The sequence below is a fragment of the Gobio gobio genome (assembly GCF_949357685.1).
Source record: "Gobio gobio genome assembly, chromosome: 16".
Classification (NCBI taxonomy): Eukaryota; Metazoa; Chordata; class Actinopteri; order Cypriniformes; family Gobionidae; genus Gobio; species Gobio gobio.
In genome coordinates, this window is record NC_137109.1 from 35,705,757 (window position 1) to 35,731,454 (window position 25,698).

A 25,698-nucleotide genomic window follows, 5' to 3' on the forward strand; every position below is an offset into this window, starting at 1 on the left:
ATCTTACAGAAGTATGTGTGAGTGTTGAAAGTAACCTTCTGTTGTGGATTCTTGACTCCTTTTCATATACTTTTCAAAAATAAAAAAATAAACTTCTGTGGTGAACATTTGACATATTTCAGGAAAGGTAGACTCAGAGGAATGCACACAAAGATTATGGCAACTTCAAATGAAATCAACCATGTGGGAAAAGGCTTACTCAACAGCAAAGCCCCTTTCAAAGCTACAAGCATGGGAAGGTGTTAAATTACATATAATAATCATTAAATCTGGATTTGCTCTCTGCTTTTCGGGTTGTTTAAGCATGATACTTTCCAGTAGAGATGTCAGAAGAGTTTATGAAGAGTGAACCTTTATTTTTTAAGTGTTTTACAATGTTTTCACTTTGTTAAACAGATTGGATGTGTTCAGTTGGCACTGCTTTGTAATTTCAGTGTTTATGTTGGCAAGTTCTAGATTGAACAGAAGAAAGTGAAATATACTAGGTTTGAAATTCTCCCTCATATATGTTCACAGTATATTTTCGTACATTTCTCAGCTTGTTAGAGATTCTCCCAGCGCCGGTTGTCTTTCTCACAGATGGCATGGATAGTGAGCTCACGGACAAATGAACTCCCTGAGCTACCTCTCTCCCCACCCTAAAACTGCCAGAGGTGTAGCCTGAGGCTTTCTGATTTTCACTTGTCATTCTTACTAAGCAAACTTGCCTCATGGCAGGCTCTGAGCTTTTAGATTAGTCCATTGGCTACCGTTCCAATCCAGGCTGTCTGCCATTGGTAGGCAAAATACGCCATTCACCCATCAGCATTTCGTCTGCCATGCCCCTCAGCTGCTGTGTGCTGGAGTGTGACTTTCCCATAGTTTCCTTTACTTAAAAAAAAAATAAAAAAAAAGATTCTGCTGTGAAGATCTATGCACAATCAATGCCTGTAAACTGAAGGTCCTTTGGCAAAATGTGTAATTGAGCAATCAGAGATGACAGTCCTTTAGGTGGTCTGAGATTTCTTGGTCCCCGTTGCCTCTCATGTCTCTTATTAGCTAATTGTTCTTGAGGATTTATATCTTTCGTATGTCTCAATGGAGGTTGATTGTTATTCCGTGGAACTCCTCAACATACTTCAACGAATATTAAAATGGGTGGATTGGGTGCATTCAAGTATATGAACTAGACAGGCCATCTTTCTTTATTTCTCTATCATTTCCCCTCTTTATATCTCTGTTATGAATACAGCTTTAAATGACTGAGCACCTTCCGACACTCTGAAATTGTACCTCTATGGAAAAGGAAACAATTTTGCACACAAACTTTTTGATATCCTCATGATTCTTCTGAAATGTTGGCTGAATACAAATGATAGTATCAGTACAGAAAAGCCCCTTTGTATTATCACAGTGAGGGGACAGTTCAATTAGGAATGTATAGCTTTAGCACAAAGAATATTTTGAAGGATATGAGTCACCATGCTTATCCTGACAACAGTGTGGGCTGTGCTTGTAAATTATATTTTCAAATTGCTCGCCTGGGCTTTCTTATTGGCAGGCTCATGACAGCAATGGATGGACAAGGGGTACCACAACAAGTCTTGCTGGCAGCATGTGATGAGGGCCACCTGATGCTTGTTGTGCCTCATCGCTTTTGCCATAATCCAGCATCATATGCTTTGCTTTGCTGAGACTGATCTTCCCCGTGCACAAGGTTCAGAGCTAGGCTGCCACAATACAATGACTGCCTGAATCTTCCACTCTTGATAGTACAACCTGATAGTGATGTACACCGATACCAGTCGATATTTGTCCATTATGAGATTATCAGCAGGTAACCGTCTGTCTGGTTAATGTTAGTTCCCCTTTTTCAAGTTCTAAAATGTACAGACGGCCTTGCCAATGGATGTTAAACACTTTATTCAAATTTGTGAGTTTGATATAAATTTTACATTTTTAAAATACAATGAAATATTTCAAAATAGTTCATATTTTTAAATGAATGTTATTTATATATTTTATATTATAATAATTTAATAAAATGCAATAAAATGTCATATCTATATACTTATTTAAAAAATAATAACACCCTGTGGTTCCCAGAGGTTTGCCCGTTTTAATGATGTTTTTTATAATGTTTAATGGTACATTTTTCTCTTTCATTGTGATATCAAACTTTTTGCTTCATTCTACCCACAGCCGGAGCTGCTTTTCTCTGTGTAAAAATATGAAAAATATGAATATGAAGTGACACACGAGTGAATAACATTTGTATGCAATTTTCAGTCAAATCCATCCTGAAAGATCTCAAATATAAGCAATTACTATAGGGTTATAAGTGTTTCTGTGTAAAGTAAATATTTCAAAGACAGTAAAGATGGATTTTGATGGATGAACATTTTGTTATTTTGTTATATACTGTACTGTAGCTTCAATTAAATATGATTATTATTTTGGCATTTTGAATATTTCCTTTTAATATAAGTAGAATATAGTGTTTTTTTTTTTATTTTGTTTTTTTTTATATAGAAGCCTCTCTAAGGTGTCTCACTTTACTCTCTATATCTTTTCCCTTGCCTCTCCTCTGAAAAAAACCCTCTTGAAACCAGTATTGTTGAGTTAAATCCCTTATTCATCTTTGTCTGGGAACGTAACGAACATCAGCATAATCAAACAGGCATAGAAGAACAAGAGAAAGGAAGCATGGAAGTAACAAAATGGATGTGCCTTGACTGGAAAATTAGTGGAACATCATAACTTAAAGTAAATTAGATTATTCAATTTCGAACAAGATTGCCAGAGAAGCTGACATAACTGATGTGGTACGTGTCAAAGAATACATTGCTTCTCTAATTTGATTCTCTTTCTCTTGCTCTTTCTCTTTCCCTTTCCCTTTCTCTTTCTCTTTCTCTTTCTCTTTCTCTTTCTCTTTCTCTTTCTCTTTCTCTTTCTCTTTCTCTTTCTATGCAGTGCTCCATACTGTGTTGTCCGCTGTCCAGAATTGTTGGCTGCATATCTGCCCACATTGTGCACTGCTTCTATTATGTCAATAGGTTTCACCTCACTGTGCTAATCAGCTCACAGTTTTGTCAGATGAAATTAATGACTGGTTAATCACCTTAAACCTCTGTACTTCACCTCTTAAAGGATCAATGCTTTTCCCCCCATGTGTTGCCCTCTATTGGTCTCTCATTCACCCTCTCACTTTTATAGGGTATAAATAAAGACACATTAGCTTTTTTTTTTTCAGAACCTTAAGAGCTTTCTTGGAAACAGGGCCATTCACCCCAAGTATGCCAACTGTAAAAGTAACTGTGACTATAAAGTTTTAATTCTAATTCTCTGGGAATAGGGAAGTCCACACCTACAGATATGATGATAACTACTCAGTGGAATTATTTTTTTTTCTTTTTCTTTTTGATGATCAGAATGTAATCATGTAATTGTTCAGCATTACAGTACAGTTGGCCTTACTGTACTCCTATTCATTATTCCACCTTTGCAACAATTGATTCTGGGATTGATTTTTGGCCAAATAAAAGTTTCTTAATAGGCAGTATGATTAAGTTGCCTACCTTTTGGGTCACTTTGCGTCAGGAGCGTGTCTGCGATTGTGCCTTAAAATACAGCTTCTGTAGGCAGCTCTCCATGGTTTGGCACAGAACATTTGTTTATGTCGTTTTCCATGAGCTGAATCATGCAAACCTTAGACCTCAGACTTCTGCTTCTTCATTGCATAGAAAATGTACCCAGATTGTCTTTATTATCTCTTTCTCACTGCATAGTGCTGATCTTACTTGGCAGATGAAAACAAACCTGCACAGTAGCGGCTTTCTGTAATGACAGTTTGGGGCATAATAATAAACAAATTAAAATTTGAAATGCATGAAATTAAATTGTGATTACCCAATGTGAGCAGATGATTGATCCCCATCTAATGAAAGTGTTAGCGTGTTGCATCCCCACACGTGTGAAAGGGATGTGGGTAAGCTTGGCTGCGGGGTGTGTGAGGGGGAACGGACACAGTGTGGAGGGCTGTGCTAATTAGCTCTCGCAGCATGCGTCTCCAGCAGCAGTGCAGTCACAGTGGGGAATGATTATGGAACAAGTTGCCGGTGCACTGACGTGGAGACACCGGCAGACGCTTGCGCTTGCCCTCCCTCTCTATTCCCGTTCCAACCCACCCATCCCTTGGTAATTCTTCACATGAGGTTGATTTAACATGCCCCTGTCATTCATTCCGGTGTATTTTTTTTATTTTTTTTGCTTGTCACATGTAGAGTGGCAGTGGTTAAGACTGGCAGACTTTTGCAGATATTTCTCCTGCCAACCTTGTTATAATCCACAGTGAGCTCTTTTGCACTACAGGAAGTATAATATATAGCCATTGCCCAAAGCAACAATCTGAAGGTGAGATATCTGGTCGTATAGCCAATAAATATATATAAATAATATGATCTTTGCATATGTTATTCACAAAAAGATTGAGCATCAATTGAACGAAAACCCTTGTGGTTGGATTGCTGGTAATTTTCAGGACATTATGCGGGCTCTCGTGAAATGAACCTTGCTATTACATGTCCAATGAAAATGAGACCAATATAATGTTCCTCGCATGTCCATGTCAATTATTGCGGCCTCGTATTTTGTGGCAGTCATTACATATTCACCCTCATTTGGTATTCCCTTCACTGGCCATTAAGCTGATGTGATTAGCACTGAAAGTCTGGCAATAATAACTGCCACTTAAATCTTTCAACATCACTGGAGGACTGTCATATTGCACACAGTTTCAAGGTGCAAAACAGCTTATATATATATATTGGATACACTTTAAAGACCTGATATAAAAATAACTAATGCAGTTCCAAAATCAATTTCTTTGCAGAGGTTGATGATGAGCCTGGATATGTATTTAATTTGTTTGACACATATACATATCAGTCTTCAGTCTGAAAGTTGCATTGTTTTTCTTTTAAACATCGCCATTTTAGGCATGACACTTGTAGTTTAACAATTGATTATGTGGGTTGAGAAACATATTCTTGTTAAGAGTTTCTTGTGATGTTCATTATGACTGACAGCAAATAATAGAATAAAGAAGGTGACAAAAATAAAGACATATTTTAATTTATGAACCGTTTAAGTCACTACACTTCAACCTGATTGTGGCATCATGAAGACATTAATAGTCCTGTATCATTGTGCTATAATTTACAACTTCAAATATAATGAAAGAAAACTAGCTCAAAGTTAGTTCACGTGTAGGAGGTTGAAAGGAAAGTTTTCTTTTTTCTAAGGTTGAGTTTTTCCCCTCTTAAAAGACATAGACTGTGCGTGGCTTGTTTCCTGTGATAGCTGTGGAAATCAGAGGAGGCAGGCATGCAGTACGCATGCTGAGGTCGTCAGCGTCGGATGGCAAAGCCTTTAAAGTGCATTATCTCTCCGCCTGCTCTGTCGCTGTTCTGCACGTTAGCGGCTCAGTGCGGGCTGATTGGTAAACACCCCGTGGCTGAGCGGGTGCAAAACTTAATTCTGTTTAAATAAAGAAAACAACATTAGGATTCGGATGCAGTGTCGGCAGTGCAAAAGCAACTGGCCCTGTTTTGATATCTGCACCGGAGCTTTCACAATTACTTCCACCTTAACTATCGTGTGTGTTTTAATTCACACGCAGGAAGGCGGCGGTAGATCAAACTGGAGATAATTTGCAAAGGCATTTACTTTAAATTCAGCATGTGTTTACTCTGGAATGTGCACACACTGCCGGTCAGATAAGTGTTACTAATGTGCACAAAGCAACAGCTTCCACTGCAATGGCAGCAAACGTTGTACTCCTCATGAAGGCCGTGGAAGCGCGGTGTGGGTTCTGTCTTGGTTAAAGTGAAAAGAGAAAAAAACCCTAAATTTTTGTTTGCTTAGATTTCTTGTTGTTTTTCCATGCTCTGGTTTTTTGTTCCAATCCTTGTAAACCAATATTGATTTTAGACAGCCAGCTGTGTAGAAGAAAGGGTCATTCTGGAAGAAAATAAACCAGCGTTTAGGATCTGGTTTTATGTTGTTTTTTGTGTGTTTTTTTTTTTCATTTGTTTTCCTTTCCTCATCTTTAGCAGCGAGACTCTGTAAGGTGCTGCGTGTGTTGTATTATATTGGAGATTGCAGCTGAGGCATGTTTCTATGTCTGCTCTCATTTATTGCCAATCTCTCAGGGAGAAATTGGAAGTGATTTATCTAATGGATGCTGGAACACAGTGGCATTTTCGAATGAAAACACTCCACAGGAAATTCCGATAATAATTCGCAGATTATTTGCTGGACTTTTTGCTAGGATTGTCTAGGATGGACGATGCAGAAAAGTGTGCAGTCGCGCTCCCCGATAAATAGATAAATACCTCTAAACGGGATGTAAAGCAAGGGGCTAAATTATGCTTTCCTAATGGACTAATCAATTGTGACTTCTCCAGTCTGAGCTCACAGCAATTCATCCTACCTGGAAACAATTGCTTTATAATCTCTGGATGGCTTTCCCACTTTGAAAAGGATACAAAGGCCTTGCAGGGCTAAAAGCTTTATTGATCTCTGAGACCCCTTTGAATAGGTAATTATACGTCACAATGTGCTTAGATTAATATATCGCCTTTGTTTGCATTTCAAAATGATAAATGAATCCTTTGGTGTGCATATCATTTAAGTAATCCCAGATCATTAGGGAAGACGGCCACGTACATGGGATGGGCCGTAATGGAATGCAGCAGGGGAGAGAGACTCCTGTCAGCTGTTCGGCAAAGGAGGCTTATCTCATCTCTGTCTGCTATTAAATGAAACATCAGCATCCACTCATGACCCAGCAGCTGGTCGGCGAGGGATTCTGTCAACTTTGGCAGCCTGATAGTCAGGTGTGTTAGGTGTTAGTTAGAAGTACATGACCGCTTTCCACCCTCACTTTTACAAACAAAACTGTAAGCACTTTCTCAATCTGGTAAACTCTTAGATGACCGACGGGATTGTGCATTGGAGTAAGGGAATTATTAACGTTGGATGGACAGATTTCTGATCGTGGTCTATATATGTTTCTCTACTCTATACACATTTTATTTTATTTTTTATTTTTTAGAAGATACCACAACTTTGTTTTATTTAATTTAATTATTAAACTTTTTTTTTTTAATAGGTTGTGAAAAAACTCATTTAGAAATAGTCAAACCAAAAATTATTCAGACACCAGATATATGTTTTTAATAGTGGGTGCAGGACAGCATAGTTATTTATGTAAGTGAGGATAGCAAAATAAAGTAAACTGAGACATATTATACCCAAAAATTATTCATACAGTGGACTACCAGTAAAATGTATACAAATTTGGGACCAAAATGATTCAAGCACTTTGACCTGACCATGTTTTGCTTGTTTTTTTCTTTAATCGCTAATGCAACCTTTTACACCACAGGCTGAACAAAATGAAGCATTGCTTGGTAATTTGTTGACCTAAATTGGTATTATCTAATTGGGTCCTTAAATGTAACAGCTGACAGCTGATTGGTTGATTGTAATCCATTACACACCTTTCTATCAAAGTTATCTGACATTATCAAGATAAATTTGTTCTGACACACTTGAATTCGGAGCTCTTGTCATATTTTATCACCATTTTCTAAACTATAGCGAATAAACTGTGATAATGTGAGAAAATGTTGAAGGTGTCTGAATACATTTTGGATTGACTGTATATATAAATAAGTAATTTTTGCAGTTTTATGAAAAGTCTTCTGTTTCACCTTTAAATAATCACACATGCGATCTGTGTTTTTCTAATGCCTGATCTTTGTTTTCTTTGGACTTTTATGTTACATTTGGTCTGATGCTCCTGTCTCATTTGTTTAAGACAAACACACCCATAACAATTTATGAAGAGAAAAGAGGCTAAAGACTGCATCCATTTATTAATTTACCTCATTGTACCTGCCACATTTTTCCAGCAGAAAACCAATTCCTCACCCTTGTATCTGCAGAGACATTTTGGAAGAGAAAATCTATGGGAGGCATTATGTGTAGCGGGGAAGTGTGCCAGCTGTCGTAAGTTTGCCATCAGTTTGTGTAAAGGTTAATATCACATCTGCTGTGCAGTCCAGCTTGAGGATTCATTCTGCCTTCCCCGGCTCTGCTGCGGGACTCAGCAGCCATCTTCTGTGTGAAAGCAGCCTTCCTGGAGTCTAGGCTTGACAGCAAACAATCTGTTTGAGTCTGAGAGGGTGAAGAGGTCACCCAGCCCCAGTGCACTGCTTAATGTGGGCCTGCAGCCATGGCCCTCCAAATGGAGGAGAGAGGGAGAGAAAGAGCAACATGGCTACATGTTTGGTTTATCATTTCGCGTTCTCAAGCAATAGATTTATGTCACCAAGGGAACTCGGTTCTTTCTGTATAAAAACAGCATGCGCCTTTTCCGTGGGAATCGGTTTCTGCAGGATAGTGTGTATTAAATGTTGGACTCTTCTTTTTAAGCTGTGTTATTCTAATCAAAAAGCTTTTATTTCTGTAGTGCAGTTTAGTTTTATTTAACTCGCTGGTTTTGTGTAGGTTGGTTAACTCTGGTCCTGTTTATCTGATCCTTGATATGGATTGAGAAAGATTCTTAAGATGAAATTCAGGCATTTTATTGATTGATTGATTGATTGATACTTTATTCAAAGGAAATTCAAAGCATCCAGGACAACTTCTGCCTAGAGATTGCACTAAATAGAGTCCTTTTCTCAACCATGACGTGACATGAGGGGGTCTAGCTGTATACCAACCACATTGCCAGCCTTCCTGACCAGCTTGTCCAGCCACATAGCATCCCTCTTCTTAATACCCCCCTCCCAGCATACCACAGCATATAAGAGGACGCTGGCCACAAATGATTGGTAAAATATCCCCAACAGTATCTGGCAAATGTTAAAAGATGCCAGCCTCCTCAAAAAATATAGTTTGCTCTGTCCCTTCCTGTAGAGGGAGTCAATACTTTCAGACCAGTCCAACTTATCATCAAGCAATAGCCCCAGATATGTATAGGTCCTCGCAACCTGAACATCGACCCCCTCTACGGAGATCGGTTGCAGGTGTGGTCTGAGCCTCCGAAAGTCCACTACCATTTTTTTGGTCATGGAGGTGTTCGGCTGTAAATGATTAGCCCTGCACCACATCACTACAGAAGCCCTGAACCACGTCAGTACAGAAGCCCGCAGCAAGAGTGCGAACAGTGTGTATTGATCTAAATATTTCATTTCGTTCATGTCACTTTAATCTTGTACAAAGAACGGTTGTGGTTTGAGGGAGAAAGCTCCTTTTCAAATTAAACTTGGTAAATAAGTAAACAGGGGGAAATATGCCTCTGTGCACTCTGCTCCAGCCAATTTCAACTTTATTGACACACCTATTTGTCAGATTTCTGTACAAACACCTTGAAGTGCTATCGCCGCATACATATATCATGCAATCCTCCTTTGGTTCAACGGAAAACATGTTGCTCAGTAGGTATGACAGGCCTTCATTCAGCTGAAATATTTAAATGGTTTCAGTTTACTTTTAAATGGTTAGATATTAAAAATGACCATATTAAGTGCAATTTCATAACTCATTTCTCAATCTTTTCTTTGCAGCTTCGTGACACAAAGTCAGCAGACCAGAATACAACTCTTTTGCATTTCCTGGCCGAGAAGTGTGAGGAAAAGTTTCCTGGGGTCCTGAAGTTCCCTGATGAGCTTGAGCATGTTGAAAGTGCCAGCAAGGGTAAAGAGTTATTATTATTATTATTGTTATTATTATTGTTGTTGTTGTAAATTCTCAAGTGGAGCACAATATAATAGTTTTAAATAACAATTATGCTTTGTCTCAAAACATTTGCATTTATGGTCTTAGCAGTATTGTGTAGTATATTACAAGACTAATAACTAAACCTCAATTTATATCAAGACACTAATACAGTTGCAGTGTTTGACATCACAGAGTTCTTTTTGGTAGAAAATAAAGTGATTTTTATCAATAATTCAATTCATTCTACCTATTCAGTCCGTTTGGACTTAATATTTCTGTAAAATGACTCTATTTTCTGGCATGTTTGTGATGGCATTATTAGTGTCAGTTTGGAAGACTCTGCAGTAATGCCATGTAATTCGGTTTAGCTGCATGATTGTTTCAGGCTAGATAAAGATGCGCTTTATTTTGATCCAGAAGTCTATCCTTTTATTTCTTCCCTCCCATAAGCTGTTATCATGTTCAATCAAACAGATTTCCCTTTAAATGTGTTAAGCCTGGTTAATTGAACAACCAGCTTTGGTTTGTGAAGGCATTATCACCCCTCATCGGCAGATATCAGCTGTGTCCTTTGGAAAAATATGGGGCTCTGTCGGGTGTGACCTTGAGATATTGACCCTCATATACAGTAGATACCTCACTCTGTCTATCTAAATCACACTGCTTTATGGTGTTCGTCAAATCCTTTATTGGTTTTCTCCTGTGGTCTTCTTTTAAGCCGTGAGCTTTGAGGCTTTTTATGGCTTGAATTAGATGAACTAATGTTACAAAGATCAACCCAGGAGACTGGACACAATTGGCCCCACAGACTATAATTAGAGCTTTTGCAGAAAATGAAATAAAACTAGTTAATGGCCACAGAGCCTTTCTTAATCCTTTTGCCATGTGTAAATCCACCCTTTTCCATTACTATGAATAGACAAGTTTCATTAGAAAGGTGTAGAGCAGTTCTGAGGGTTGATGAAGGAACTATAATGAAGCGCAAGGGGCCCATATGCTCCACAGTATGGCCGACAAGAAAGGTTAAGAGTCTAAATGGGGAGGTAGCTTAGCAGGGATGGTGGCGTAGTCTCACACAGCCGTTCTGACATTGTGGAATGGATTCTTATTATGGCTTGCAGCGATTAAGAGCTTTAGTGCTTCCCACTATGCTGAGAGAGATTTCAGTGAATTTAAATATCTGGTTTCTTAACTCTCATTCATTTCGAACAGATTTGGAAATGAAGACCCTCTGTGAATGCAATAATCTTCTGTATTATTGCCACATGCAATGTCTGTCTCTGTTCGTCTCTGTGAGGGGGGAAATACAGGCTTGCATATCCTGGCAGTGGTGTAATTTCTCCTGTCAATAAGTTGATTTGTCTTTAATTCCATTTAGAACTGTTTGGTTGAAGCCCTTGAGCTTTATTTACTTTGTTAGTTGCCTAATTGCTTATCTAATCTAATAAAACTAATTTACTGCTTTGTTGTGAAGGATGCGGTCACTGATGAATAGACCAGCGGTATCTGTGTCAAGGTAGATGGCTGAAAGAATTCGCAAACTAATGCTTTGTAGAGAGACATTTCAAAGAGAATCAGTTCTTTGTCCATGGTCTTGATCTAATTTAGAATGACAGTTAAGCAGTTCCTGGCTCTGATTTAGTTCATTAGAGTGAATATCATTGCAAGATAGTGTAAGCTCTATGAGAATGTTACAGCAAGAAATGTCACCCTGGTTTATATTTGTTAATAATTATTAATCCTATGAATTTTGTTCATTATATTTCAATTAACTTGGCTATAATTGTAATTAATTGTATGTACTGTAAATATTCACTTCTGACTGTCAATGTCCATCAAAGCCTATTATGCTTCATATAAAAAATATATATATTTTCTGAAGGCAATTTATTAGGCCATCGCTGGCGATCTTACATGTAATGCATACAGATTTCCCACCTGGTTAAGTGTTGAAGAAGGCATGAATAAATAATTCAGCTTTGGCTAATGATCTTTTTTTAGACATGTCAGAGTTTTGAGAGAACATGAATCTGTTTCTTCTTTTAACATAGTAGCACAGTTCACCTTAACCCTGAGCCACGTTTAGACACCAATCATGCTCTGTAATTCCGGCTACCTCTCTTTTCTTAAGTTTTGTTCTCCACTCAACTCTCTGCTGCTCAGTTAACCTTTGGGCTTTCTGTCTCTTTTTTGTCTCTCACTCCATATTTCTCTCAAAGAACAGTATATATTTATGCTGTCTCTTAAGAATAATACTTCCCCTCCTTATCCCTTTCTCCCCATCAAAGCGGCTTTTTAGGCGGGCAGAGTTGCACACCGGAACACAAGAGCACCGGTGCACTGCATATTTCTATGCTGTCCCAGTCCGCCTGTGCCCACAGGAGCGCACGGCTCTACACCCTGCTGAACTCTGCTGTTTGAGCTTTGTGCAAAGCGTAGACATTCTGATCATACACAGGGATCTTCTCATGGTCCTCTGAATGTATGTAACACTGCTAACCCTCTTATCACACGTCCCATGCTCTTACAGGATCTCTCAGGTTATGTACTTTGCCCCGACACACACGAGTGAAGACCAAATCAGGTGATTTCTTCCTGTTGCATCAAGATTTGTTCCAAAAGGATGCGCACACACATTCAGTAATCACATATCCATCTACAAATGTTGGAACTGGCACTCTTAATATACTTGATTGAAAAGAGCAATCAGTTCTGGCTGATTTGCTTGAGAAAGTTATTGTCTCCCTTCAGTTCTGCCTTGATTGGTGACTGCAGAATACTTTTCCCTCAGTCCCAAACCTTTAAATCTCCACGAAGATAGTGGAGAAGAAACAGAAAGAGTCTGAGATAAAAGAAGTCAAAAATCTTTTTGTCAGATCAGGGCTCAACAGTAAGTTTATTCTTTCTTTCTTTCACATTTAAGAGCGTCAAAACACCATATATTGTTTGAATTTCTCGATAAAATGGAGAGAATTAGTTTTTTATCAGAAGTAACAAAGCACAAAGTTGTTTGTGATTATTGCATCTAAATGCAAGTAATTACAATTATTTTGTAGTAATGCTTAGCTGTAAATTATCCAATGATGATGACTTCTGGAAATTGATGCAAATGCAAAACGTTACTGATTAGGTTATAATTTTCAATACATTTTCTACCTGACACATTCTGAGGATAACTGTCACAAGTCATTATTGCCATTTCAACGAAACCTAATTATGTTCGCCAGCTTGGTTTGAAATCACACAATTGGCGGCGACAATGTTCAGTATATCAGAGAAAACATAATGTTTACCTAATGCATGATGAAGAGCAATAGACTGGCCAAATAGGGCATGTGACAATTCTGTCAACTGGCTATGGGCCAGCAGGCCATCCTTATGTTTGAGCCCTTCTGATCTGACCTCGACTTGAATCACATTACACAATACTTCACCTTTTGTCCAAAGCTAACCACCCCGTATTGTATCATTGTAATCTTAATGGCAATTCCGAATACTGTCTTGAGAAATTTAAACTGAAACAGCAACTATTAGCTGATCAATATAAATTGCATCATCTTGTGTATCCTTTAAGCTTGTCACAATTTGACATTTGCTTGAGTCTGTTAATATGATTCAGAAGGATGTTTGTCTTACATGCTTTCACTATCTCCATCTGCATTTATTTATTTTCATCCCCTTGTTCAGTTCTCACTGTATGTAATCTATCCATTGCTCAAGGGGTGTTGTATAAGGCAATTTTGATGTCAATTTTGATTTGACCTGACATTTTCCTTCAAGATAATTGTGATGGCAATTCTTCATCTCTCCTGGCAGTGCAGAGCCACGTAAGGGGTTTTGTTTATAATGTGTTAAATATTTTATGCACCTCAGCAACATAATCCAGGTTTTCGCTTAAAAAAAAAAATTCAGTGTGGATAGGAGATATGTGCTAGCAATCCCATGTTGACTAGCCACTGCTTGCTGACACACATGATTGCATCCCTTAATACCTCTGTGCTAGTCGGCCTGTAAAAAATATGTTGCCCAGGTAAAGGTCAGAAGCGGTCATGGCCTACCTCCCCAGGCCGAGTTTCCCTCTGGGCAGAGGAGCTCTCGACTTTCCTGTCTCATCCATTTCCATCCACCTCCATCAAGGGCGGTACTAATTAGAATGTGTTTTGATCATCCTGGGAGGATAGGCAGAAATGTGCTGAGTCTCAAGGAAGAGCTGGGACATGGGGAGCGACCATGAAATCAGAGTGGCATTGTATTTTCCCCTTTACTTATTCATGAACTTCATCCCTCCTGGGCTGCTCCGTTACACCTCCCTGCCCACAAAAAGGCAGTGGATGGATGCTTATACCAGCTCTACCTGTTATTTTACATCACAAACCTGCAGATGGTTCAAAATCCATGCATTTTCAGTCAAAGGATGAAAGAGACATATTTTTATATTATTGCTTATACTTAGCATTAGGGATTTAAGAGGATTATATGATGTTTATTTATTCAACAGTTAGTTCTGGTTCTAGAATCTGATTGGCTGAGAACATTTTCCAGCCATGCAATAACACACAGGAACAGTTTCATAATTTGTATCACTCCGCTTGTTTCTGCTGGATCTATACTGGCAGCATTTCTCACAGCGAGTATCAACGGCAGAGTAAACCCACTATAATTGAACAAATACCACTTGTTAGTGTGTCACAAAATGTAGTTTTTATTTTTTTTTAGGCTAGATTGAGTTTTTTTATGCGATTTATATATAAACATAGCACCTATTTGAAAATGAGTTTAGACATTTTGTCGGAGATGTGAGCTCCAGGCAGTTGAGTGCTCATGTACCCGCTGAGAACAGCTATTACTTGTTGCTCAAAGTTAAGTTTCGTACAGTCACTTTATATTTTTTTATTTAACTTAAATCCTGTACTAACTAGAGCACTGATTTGTACTTGTTACAGAATTTTTTTTTTGTTTTTTTTTTTGCTATTTTTTATTTTGTACAAGCATATTATACATTTATAGTGGCTATTACTGTTCATTTAAATATCATTGTTATAATATTGAATTATTGTTATATTGTTTTCTTTAAAAAGATACTAATAAATATGCTACTATGGCTTCTGGGGTCATTTTAGTGGGAAAATTTTACTTCCGCATCTGAAAATGGCAAAATGGAAGTGACGTTTGTGCCCTGGTTAAAAAAAAAAAAAAATGGTATATATATCGCCGCTGCCCGATGAAACTCATGTATGTCCAAAACGGTTACTTTTCAGGAAGTGAAAAAAACACCGTCTTTCAAAAGCAGTTGAATGTAGCATTGTCATACTTGGTATGGCATCTTTACATGTAACCATATTCTTGCCAGTGTAATGATATAATCCATATTTGACCAAAATTGAGTTTAAATGGACATACGTGTATATTTTACAGTAAGGGTGGTCGATACACGTTCTTCCGAACATTAATTAGAATGGCCAAGTCGCATTTCATATTGACAGAGGAATACACTCAGTTTATTAAATAGCCTACGTCTTAGTTTATTAAATACGCTTAGTTTATTTAATATTAATTATAAATTTATTAAATGTCTCTTGCAAACTATGAAGGGACAATGAATCAATACACTGACATGGTAATGCTAGACAGATACTTTGTTTGTACAGTCCTACCGTAATTTTGTCACTCCTAGACGTACGTCTGGCGTCAGGGGGGAAACGTTTACCTCGATGAAGGAAAGTCATTGTCTCACCAGGCTGATTCACGAGTAGGGTTGGGCATCGTTTTGATTTGAACGATTCTGATTCCGATTCCGATTCTTAGTTTCGATTACGGTTCTTTTCGATTCTCGATTCCGATTCTTTGAGGGGTGGAGTCACAACATGTCACAGGCTCATTTCACAGAGGAAAATTGTATTTTGATTCAATAATGAGTTTTAGTTTTGGGACTTTCTCCGCTGGCATTTTCACTTGCTTTGCTGCAAAGGTGAATGGAGTTTCACACCGAGTCCCGGTTTAACAATAGCATTAACAGCAGTCATATTAGGACTGCTACTAGCGTGGGCAATTTGCGTATAGCTACATTTATCTGCGAGGGGGAAAAATAATTTCAGTAACGTTGTTGTTCACCACAATTCTTAATTTGGTCAAGGGCTTTGTTATTACAATACAATCACTTACCTGATTATGACGAGGTGGGATAATGTTAGTTCACCCTGAAATGAAAATAAAGCCATCTTATACTCACCCAGCTGTTGTTCAAATGCGCGTGTTCCTGTATGTGCGCACTCCAAGCCGCAGTAGCCTCGTGCAATATTGTCATGACAACCGGTACACAATATTCACTTAAGGAGGTTATATTATTAGTATTATTTCTTATCATATACGTTATAGAAAACGTATATATTATATTTTTTTCTATTGAGCTTGATTTCTCAAAATGGTTGTGTGTGTGTGTGTGTGTGTGTGTGTGTGTGTGTGTGTGTGTGTGTGTGTGTGTGTGTGTGTGTGTGTGTGTGTGTGTGTGTGTGTGTGTGTGTGTGTGTGTGTGTGTGTGTGTGTGTGTGTGTGTGTGTGTGTGTGTGTGTGTGTGTGTGTGTGTGTGTGTGTGTGTGTGTGTGTGTGTGTGTGTGTGTGCTTATCGTGGGTGCAATGACAACAGTGCAAGTTAGTATAGTAGGCATGAGCGCCGGCGGCTGCTGACGGCTCATAGTGTACTCAGAGGAGCGCGCTCAGAATAACGGCCGAGCTCAGTGTTTTGACTGAATAATACGGTTTCTTTCTGGCAAAACCTTATAGTTTGCCCCCTGAACACTTTCCATATGGCGCGCGTCTCCCTGTATCGTTGCGTGATACATTTGTTTATTTTGTGTAATGTTTTAGCTGATCGCCATTCACTGCCATAGGAGCGCGTGCAGGAACATTATTTTAAATGTCATAGGACATAGGGCACTGGGACAACATCAGGGTAAGTAAAAGAAGGCTTTATTTTCATTTCAGGGTGAACTATCCCTTTAATAACGTTGGTTAGCGCAGGGTTGCCCGACGAGGACAGACCTGCGCAGCATTTCAAACACGCTACACTCGTTAATTTATACACCACATATTTGTAGTGCATCCTCCCGTGCAAGAAATAAGTTTGTCATATGTGTTGCACTGTGCCGACCCAGGCTTTTTTTTTTTAAGTGAAATAAAACCACACTTTTGAGCGCCGCTTACCGTGCTCCATGGCTGCAACAGAACAAACGGGCGCGGCAAGCACTTCCGAAAACTTGTGCGTTTGGAACCGATGATCGGAATCGAAAACAAAATTTCTAAACGATTCCAATGGCATCGTTATTTTTTAATCGGTTCCAAGTTGGAACCGGTTCTCGATGCCCAACCCTATTCACGAGACCGTCGAGATGCTTCCACAGGGCGGGAGATACGCGGTGTGATTGACAGCTTTGACACCAAATGGATATACGTGAAAATCTGATGACATGATTTCACAACTTTTCATTGGCCATTTAGATATGTGAAGCATACTGTATACGGAAATGAACCTGGACATTCAATCCGTCGAAAAATCTCAAAATCGGCAAAATGGACATACGTGGTTTTCATCGGACATATATATATATATATATATATATATATATATATATATATATATATATATATATATATTAAATCCTGCATTAACTTTTCATATGGTATTTTTAAGGTTGTATATCCATTCTGAGAAAAATAAAATAAAAAGTGCAATATGCCCTTTAACTGTTAAAAGGATACTAAGACAAAGATATTTCCTCAGCGGAAATTCAAACTGATTTTTCATTATGAATATAAGATTGACCTAAAGAATAAATGCTATATCAGATGCAGGTAATACATTCGCTTAGTCGATCTCTCTCTCATAATACTCTGCTCTACATGCAATAAGCTTCAATGAAGCAAATCTGCGTTCTTCGTTGCTAGGTCTAGAATTCTTTTTACATTTTTGGACGTTTTAGAATTAGTAACGGAGGCTTGGGTTCATCTCTTAAACTGTCAATTTAAGATTTGAAACCGGTAGAAAAGAAGTAGTTCCGCACAAAAGAGGGTTTTTAAAGACACTCCGCAGTTTCTTATTTATTCACACACGTGTGCCATCGAACTGTTGTATAAAAGCAATATCACACTTGTAGTTGTGGATATGGCTCTATATCAGAAGGGCTCTGATTGCCTCTGATTTGGTTCCCCTGCCATATCTATGTTTTTGAGGAAGGGGTCTTTCAAGTAAGCAACTTGCCAAAACACAACTACCTAGCAACACCCTATAGCTCAAGCTAAGAGCATGGCTCCCCCCTTTATACAGTACTGTATTACTCATCTCATAACAGAACTGTTGCTATATATCATACCCTTCACATGGAAAATGAATCGGTGTAATTGTTCAGGTGTTGCCCCTTTTTCAATCTATTTGTCTTGTCCGTAATGTAAATGGCTGTGCCTGGTTTAGAAGTGTTGTGTTCTTGTAATTCACACAAGCTATGACAAGAGGAGAGGCAATTAGAAGAGCAGAGAGGGTGTCCTGTGTTTAGCTGCCACAATCTGCTGCTGTTCTGTATCGGCTGTTCTTCATTCTAGAATGAACTGGAGCACAGTGGTCATAAAGCATGCATTTTGATGATTGTGATCAAGACCTTGTTTTGTGAAGTGCAAGCAGTATGTCAACAGAAAAAAATCAGTATGCAAGAGTGAGGCTTTAGAAAGACTTGCAAAAGCCTGCCTACACTCGTGGAGCTGTTACTATCTCTTTAGTTTGATCGTCTGTGATGTTGCTTGTCTTCAGCGCAGTTGCACAACATAAAATGATAGGGCAGGAAAAAATTATTTTCAGGGTTTCATTCTTCTGAAAGGAATTTATGAAGTGCTCTGTTTATTTCTTTATACTTGTGACTCAACTGATTCAACTAAGAACAATGGGGCATTCACTCAGTTCAAAGAAGTTGCATCTGTGTGGCCATGTTTAAATGGAGACAAATTTAATAAAATTAAATGTTTTAATGGTTACACTTTAGAATAATGGTCATTAGTTAACATTACTTAATGTATTAACTAACATGAACTAACCATGAGCAGTACATTTGTTACTGTATTTGTTCATCTTTGTTAACGTTAGTTAATATAAATACAGCTGTTCATGGTTTGTTCATGTTAGTTCACAGTGCATTAACTAATGTTAACAAGATTTTAATAACGTATTAGTAAATGTTGAAATTAACATTAACAAAGATTAATAAACGCTTTATAAGTGCAGTTCATTATTAGTTAATGTTAACTAATGTAGTTAACTAATGTTAACTAATGACCATTATTCTAAAGTGTTACTTTATTAATTATTATTATTATTATTATTAGTTTTACTAGTATTATTATAAGTAGTAGTATTAACATATGTTATTTATTTTGTATTTATTTAGTCTTTTTCAATTAATATTGCATATCCATACAGTATATTGATTTATTTGGTTCACTGTAAAAAATCCAACTTATGTTTTGTATGACAAATTCAGCTTTTAAAGTTTATTCAACTATTTAACATGAAAAAGTTTGTACAACTAATTGACCCTAAGTTGAGAAAACTCAAAAATGTTCTGCAGCTGGTTGCCTTAAACTTTTAAGTTTTCTCAACTTTTTTTTGTTTTACAGTGTGTATAATAAATCCTTTCTGGATGATACAAGATGTCATCATCCTTTTTTTTTCTTTTCTTGTTTAATTAATAATTGGCTGATGTACATTATCCCTTAAGATGAAAAACCCATGTTTCTTTTTCTATTTAAGTGCTGAATTCTGACCAAAACTCAACTTGAGCCATTTTTCTTAAAATTTGTTTTAGATTCAAACAAGTGGAGCACAGAAAAATCCTACATCCTCTATTCACCTGAATCTTTACTTTGACAAGGTCACATTGAACTGCACATATTCAAAGCCATCCAAAAAAAAAAAATATATATTAATTTTGCTTTATGCTAGAATTCTTTAGTTCAAGGACACCCTACAAACGTGTAAATGTAAGTATGCAAGTATATGCCCAATATTGTATCTGCCCGTCGGTGCTAAATGGTCCGTTGTGGGAATATCATCTCTGCCACCATGGTTCCCCACCCTGTTGCTTGGTGCTGGGTCTAGATAATTAAAGATTGATAATTTCCCTAGGGATAGAAAGAACAAGCAGGGATCAGGAGTTCAGACGCGTCTCTGCGAGGGGGAACACACCAAAAATATATCTGCTGTTAGTTAAGCCTTAAATGGGGTCAGGTTGAATGTTGCTTTGGGCGCTCTCTGTTCCCTGACTGATGTGGGATGAGTGAGTCTCAGTGAGAGGAATACTCACCTCTAGTTCAGCTGATAGCTCTCATTACCTGACTGACATATATAAGAGTGGCCTTGATTTATCCTGTCATCTCGCCGAATAGTGCTGTTAAATTGTGTTTGTGTCAATAAAGGCAGCTCCCGTTTATAGGCATAAAGCTTATATTGCGGATGAACTGAGATGGTCGCATCAACCTATCCACGGCGTAGATATTGCCTCACAATTTCCTGCTTAATGCAGTCCCTTCCACGACCAGGCCATTGGTAATGATGATTCCATTGTGATCGAGAATGAGTTCTTCTTGATGTTGGTATTTTTGCACCTCTGACCTTTGCTAATAGAGCTGGAAATGCCTGGAGTGCCTGTTATTGACCAATATGCCTTGTTAAACCCACACTCAGCACCCCTCCAAAGTAGGGGCCACCAACATTTTGCCTCGAGCCCCCCTTGTGACTCTATGCCAAGGCAGTCTGACAATCCAAGGGAAAAAATGACACGTGCTAATAAATCAATTTAGTATATGTCACAGCCATGGGCAGAGTAGTTTAGAGTCTGGGTGAAGAAAGAATTGAGAGGGAGGAGGGAATTTGAACTTGTATGATATCAATATCCACATTTATTTCTATGGGACTGAGGGATTTCAAAGCACTGTGTCTTGTTGAAAAACTCAGTACTGTGTAAATCATGGCTGCATTGCATATATATATATATATATATATATATATATATATATATATATATATATATATATATATATATATATATATATATATATATATATATATATATATATATATATATATATATATATATATATATATATATATATATATATATATATATATATATATATATATATATATATATATATATATATATATATATGGACAAACTAACACATTCTTTAACAAAGCCACAGCAAAAATAATCGTTGGGGTCCATTAAGCAACACACAGTAGTTCAGTTTCATTACTAAATTAATCAGAAATCGCTTACCCTCTTGAGTAAGTATTTATTTTCAATAAGTACTCCCTCCTCACACTAAAAAAGTATGTTGTATATAGTATGAATGAGTGTATGAATGTTATCAGAACATACTGCATTCGTTATGTTATAGCTATCATGTGACCTACCAGCGTAAGTTGCGTTGCTTCACTACTATCCCATGAGACCAGGGGAGAGGATTTGTAAAAGTCCAAGTGTGCCACGCGAGTCCTGAAAAGTGAAGCCAAAGCGTCTTGATCGCCCCCAGGTGGCTGGATGCAGTATAGGTCATAAATCCCACCCTCTCCATGAAATGGAATGGGACATAGACAAACTAAACAATCAATTTACACTTCAAATACATTTTTTCCAAAGATGGTTTCTGTCATTTTAGGCAGTTTTTTTTATCACGCTGATGTTAGTTCAAGTGTTCGTTCTTTAAATAAATTTGGTTTTAGTTAGCTATTTGATGCTATAAAAACGGGGGTGTGATGTTATGATTGACAGCTGAGATTGATAGCTTATCTGAGCAAAGTAGTCACTAAGGCACCAACAGGCATTTTCGGGAACTTTGGGAGGAGATTGGAGCTTTAACTTTAATTTCTACATTTCCATAACTGTTTGTTTCACAAAAAGTTGTCGATTAGTGGGGAGTAGGGGAGTATATATCTATGGTAAAGTCTCCATCGCATGCACAGTTCAGAATCTAGCCTGAAGTTGTAGGTCATTCGAAGACTTGTACTGTGTCACAGACTGTTTTCACCTACTAAAATGCAATTTCAGACACATAGTTCCTGCATGAATTAGTGAGTTTGAACATTTCATTTGTTGCCAACTACTGGTGTAATGGAAAACCAAATAATATTAAATAATATTTAGTTTGTTAATTTATTTAGTTATATTATATAATTAGTATTAACCTAGAATAATAAATTATATATAAAAAAGTAATTGTTAGTTAATGAAACCTAATTCATTAACTAATGTTAAACATATGAAATATTTAATATACAATGCATTTTATATTTGTTACATAATATATTTGAATTGTTCATTCAAGTTTGGTAGCAATAAATTAATGTTAATTTAAATGTAGAAATTAGCATTAACATATATGAATAAATACTCTGAAAGTATTATTCATTGTTAGTAAACAAAGTCTATAGTCTTGTACAACTCTCCGTTTCACAATTTTGTAAGGTGTGCCCCTTTTACATTTTTTTTTCCTCCCTTCTGTCACACCTACAGAATACATTCCCCCTGCAGATCAATCCATGGAGATGTGCCCTACATTTGCAGCTGTGGCTCAGCTCTCCAAAAAATGCTGGCCTTATCTGCACCACACATACATGCATGCCAAACATGTCTGGATTAAGATGCTGAGGGCAGCACTCTCACATATACCACACACACTGATTTTGGCACTTTAGATTAGAAGCGAAGTGAACATTTGAAGAAAAAAAATAAAAAAAAATAAAAATCCAGTTAGAGGGAGAGAGAGTTTTACTGTTTAGAGAATCCGTGTAGATCTACTTCTGCTGGAGGACTTCAGAAGATCACAAGGGTAGTGCCAGTGGTTTAACAAAGTGGGATTTTAGGAAGACATAATGCTGTGATGTTGTATTTGTGGGATATTTTTGTTTGCAATTTGTATCAATCTATCTATCTACAGTCCTGTTCAGAATTATTGGCAGCCTTGATAAGTATGAACAAAGAAGCATGTGATATTTTCAATCTGCATTTGTAATTCTTTTGACCTTTTTATAAAAAAAATCTAACATTTCATTGATGTAAAATAATTGGAAATTGAGTTAAAATCTCCTGATAGAATAAGTAAATAATACACATTGGCCACAATTAATGGCACATTTTTATTTAATACATTTTGCAACCTCCTTTAGCCAAGATAACAGCTCTGAGTCTTCTTCTATAGTTTGGAGAACATCTGACAAAAGACCAGACACTTCAGTTTTCTATATGATTCAGGTCAGGGGACTGGAATGGCCTTGGCAGAACCTTACTTTTGTGCACAGTGACCCATTTTTGTGTTGATTGTGATGTTTGTTTCGGATCCTTGTCCTTATGGGAAGATCCAACCATGGCCTATTATTAGATTTCTAGCAGAGGCTATCAAGTTTAGATTTTTTTGTCTGTTGTTATTTAATAGAATCCATTATGCCATGTATCTGAACAAGATGTCCAGGACCTCCAGCAAAAAAATGGGACCACAACATTAAAGATCCAGTAGTATATTAAATCGTGCCCATCTTGTGTTTTTTTTTTCTGTTTTCTTTTTTCTTCATATGACCACAGAACCCGGAACTCTTTTTTTTTTTTTTTTTTGAGGCTTTATGACCTCAAGACTTCAACTATTTGCTGCAATTGTCCAGCTGTGGTCCTTGGAGAGTCTTTGCTCAAACCATCCTCCTTGCAATGCATTAATACAGTATAGACACACGTCCTCTTCCATGCAGATTCGTAACATTTTCTGAAGATTGGAACTAATTATTAATTATTGCCCTGATGGTGGAAGTGTACATTTTTGATGCCTTTTAGATATTTTTTTACAACCACTTTCTAGGGGTGTAACGGTACATGTATTCTCCGTTTCGGTATAGGGCTTTCGGTATGGTGCACGCGTGTACCGAACGGTTTCCGAATACAATCTTTAACAGTTAACAGTAGGCTTGTTTTAAGCGCAAAACACACTTCAATCCTAGTTCCCACACGAACATATTAAGTATTCAGTCCATTTTATCACGAAATTAAAACGATAAATGCCGTTTTGACGCTCTTTAATGTGGCGTCACTGATCACAGTTCAAGCGGCCGCGCAAAGTGAACGCGATCGATCATCTCTTCCTAAAGAATGAACATCTGAAGGTATGTTGAGGATACATTACAACTTACTGTCACGTATCATGTGGTGTAATTGCTCAATCAGTGTTTCAACGGCGGAAAGACCTCAATAAAACTGCTTGTAAACAATGTCATGTAGCATCACTTTTACCTCAGGCAGTCATTCAGTGTCCACATAATTTTATTCACTAGATAAATCAACTCTTTCACTAAATATATGTACTATATTAGCCTATATTAATTACATTCTACTTAACCTGTTAGTGATGTCTGATTATTTAATGTATGTTTAAATAAACCTGTCATGAAAATGACAGACACTGTATCGGCTATAAATGATTATATTTCAACAACGAATTGGAGAAAAATTTCTTTAGAAGTTAAAAAGATTTAGAAGTTATTGCAAAAACTACCTTGTGAAGTTTACATGTTTGCGTACTGTTTTTTGAGTTTTGATTATTTTACCTACAAATAAATAGCAACTGAATTTAGTGTGTAAGTAAGGGCTCCCTTTATATTTTACAACAATATCTTCAATAAACTTTTAGTTATAATTAAATTAATTTAAGGACAGACCACTGTTTAATAAAAATAAATAAAAAGCAATTTTGTAAAACTTCTGTACCGTACAAGGTACTTACCGAACCGTCAGTTTTGTGTACCGTTACACCCCTACCACTTTCTATTTTGTGAAGCTTTTGCTGCACATTAGAATTATATTCTTTGATTTGACCTATTCTGATAGATAATTAAGTGAATTTGGCCTTTGTGTTATCTTTGGGGTCAGTACGATTCTGTTTATTTTTATTCTTTTGAATGAAGTCTCTTATGCTCTCCACGACTGCACTAATTGAATAAAAAATCCAGTAAAACAGTAATAGTATAAAATATTGCTACAATTTAAAACATTTTAATATATTTAAAAATTTAATTTATTCCTCTGATGCCAAAGCTGAATTTTCAGCAACCATTACTCCAGTCATCAATGTCACATGATCCTTCATAAATCATTCTTTATGATGATTTGCTGCTTAAGAAACACTTATTATTATTATTATTATTATTATTATTATTATTATTATTATTATCAATAAAAAAACAGCTGTGCTGCATAATATGTGTGTGAATGCTGTATAATTTATATTGTTATTTTTATTTTACTTTTTTTTACTCTTGGCCCTGTTTCAAACCAAGACTTTTCACAGTTTCATTGTGTTGCATTAGACATTGCCCCACCTCCATGATGTCTGACTCTGGCAGCCCACTTATGATGTGACGACTGCTTAATGTCCAGTGAAGAGGGCTACTCTTCTTCTATTTGTTTTGCAATCGAGGTGAGACTGACTCTTTAGGGCAGCATGTCCAATCCGCTACACAGCAGGCAGGCTGGGAGAGTAGACAGTCTGTCAGAGGGCATATCAGGGGCAGAAAGCAGTCCTGTCTGCCCCATGCTTTTCCCTGCATGAGTGATGGCTTTTATGAAACGTTCATTTTTGCGGCTTCCCTTTTTTTGCCTGCTAGAATATCAGGTAGATGTGGCAGCCCTCTAAGCCCCCCCATATCCCCGTCCTTCGTTCTCTGTCCGGTGGTGCAGGTACGCAGACATGGATGGACATGTGCAGAGAGGCTGACTGCCCGGCTTAGAAATACTGACAGCACACCTGGATGAAAGTCGACAATGCAGTGAAAATGAAAATAATGCTGTTTGCCAGGCCAGAAATACGTCCTGTCACTGTCAACCTCTTGGCATACTGGGATTGTTG

At 37.4% G+C, this 25,698-nt stretch overlaps 1 protein-coding gene across 10 annotated transcripts in view; it reads left to right on the top strand.

The window, feature by feature from the left end:
* The window catches only part of diaph2 (diaphanous-related formin 2), a 551,295-nt gene that overhangs the window by 367,911 nt on the left and 157,686 nt on the right, over window positions 1-25,698 (top strand). For all 10 annotated transcript variants that reach the window (XR_013818231.1, XR_013818232.1, XM_079839686.1 and 7 more), the window contains one exon: window positions 9,618-9,747. Coding sequence is in view for 8 of the 10 variants with exons in the window: in XM_079839686.1 (XP_079695812.1) it covers window positions 9,618-9,747 (130 nt within the window). In the remaining 2 variants the exon portion in view is untranslated. The remainder of the gene's footprint in view (window positions 1-9,617; window positions 9,748-25,698) is intronic.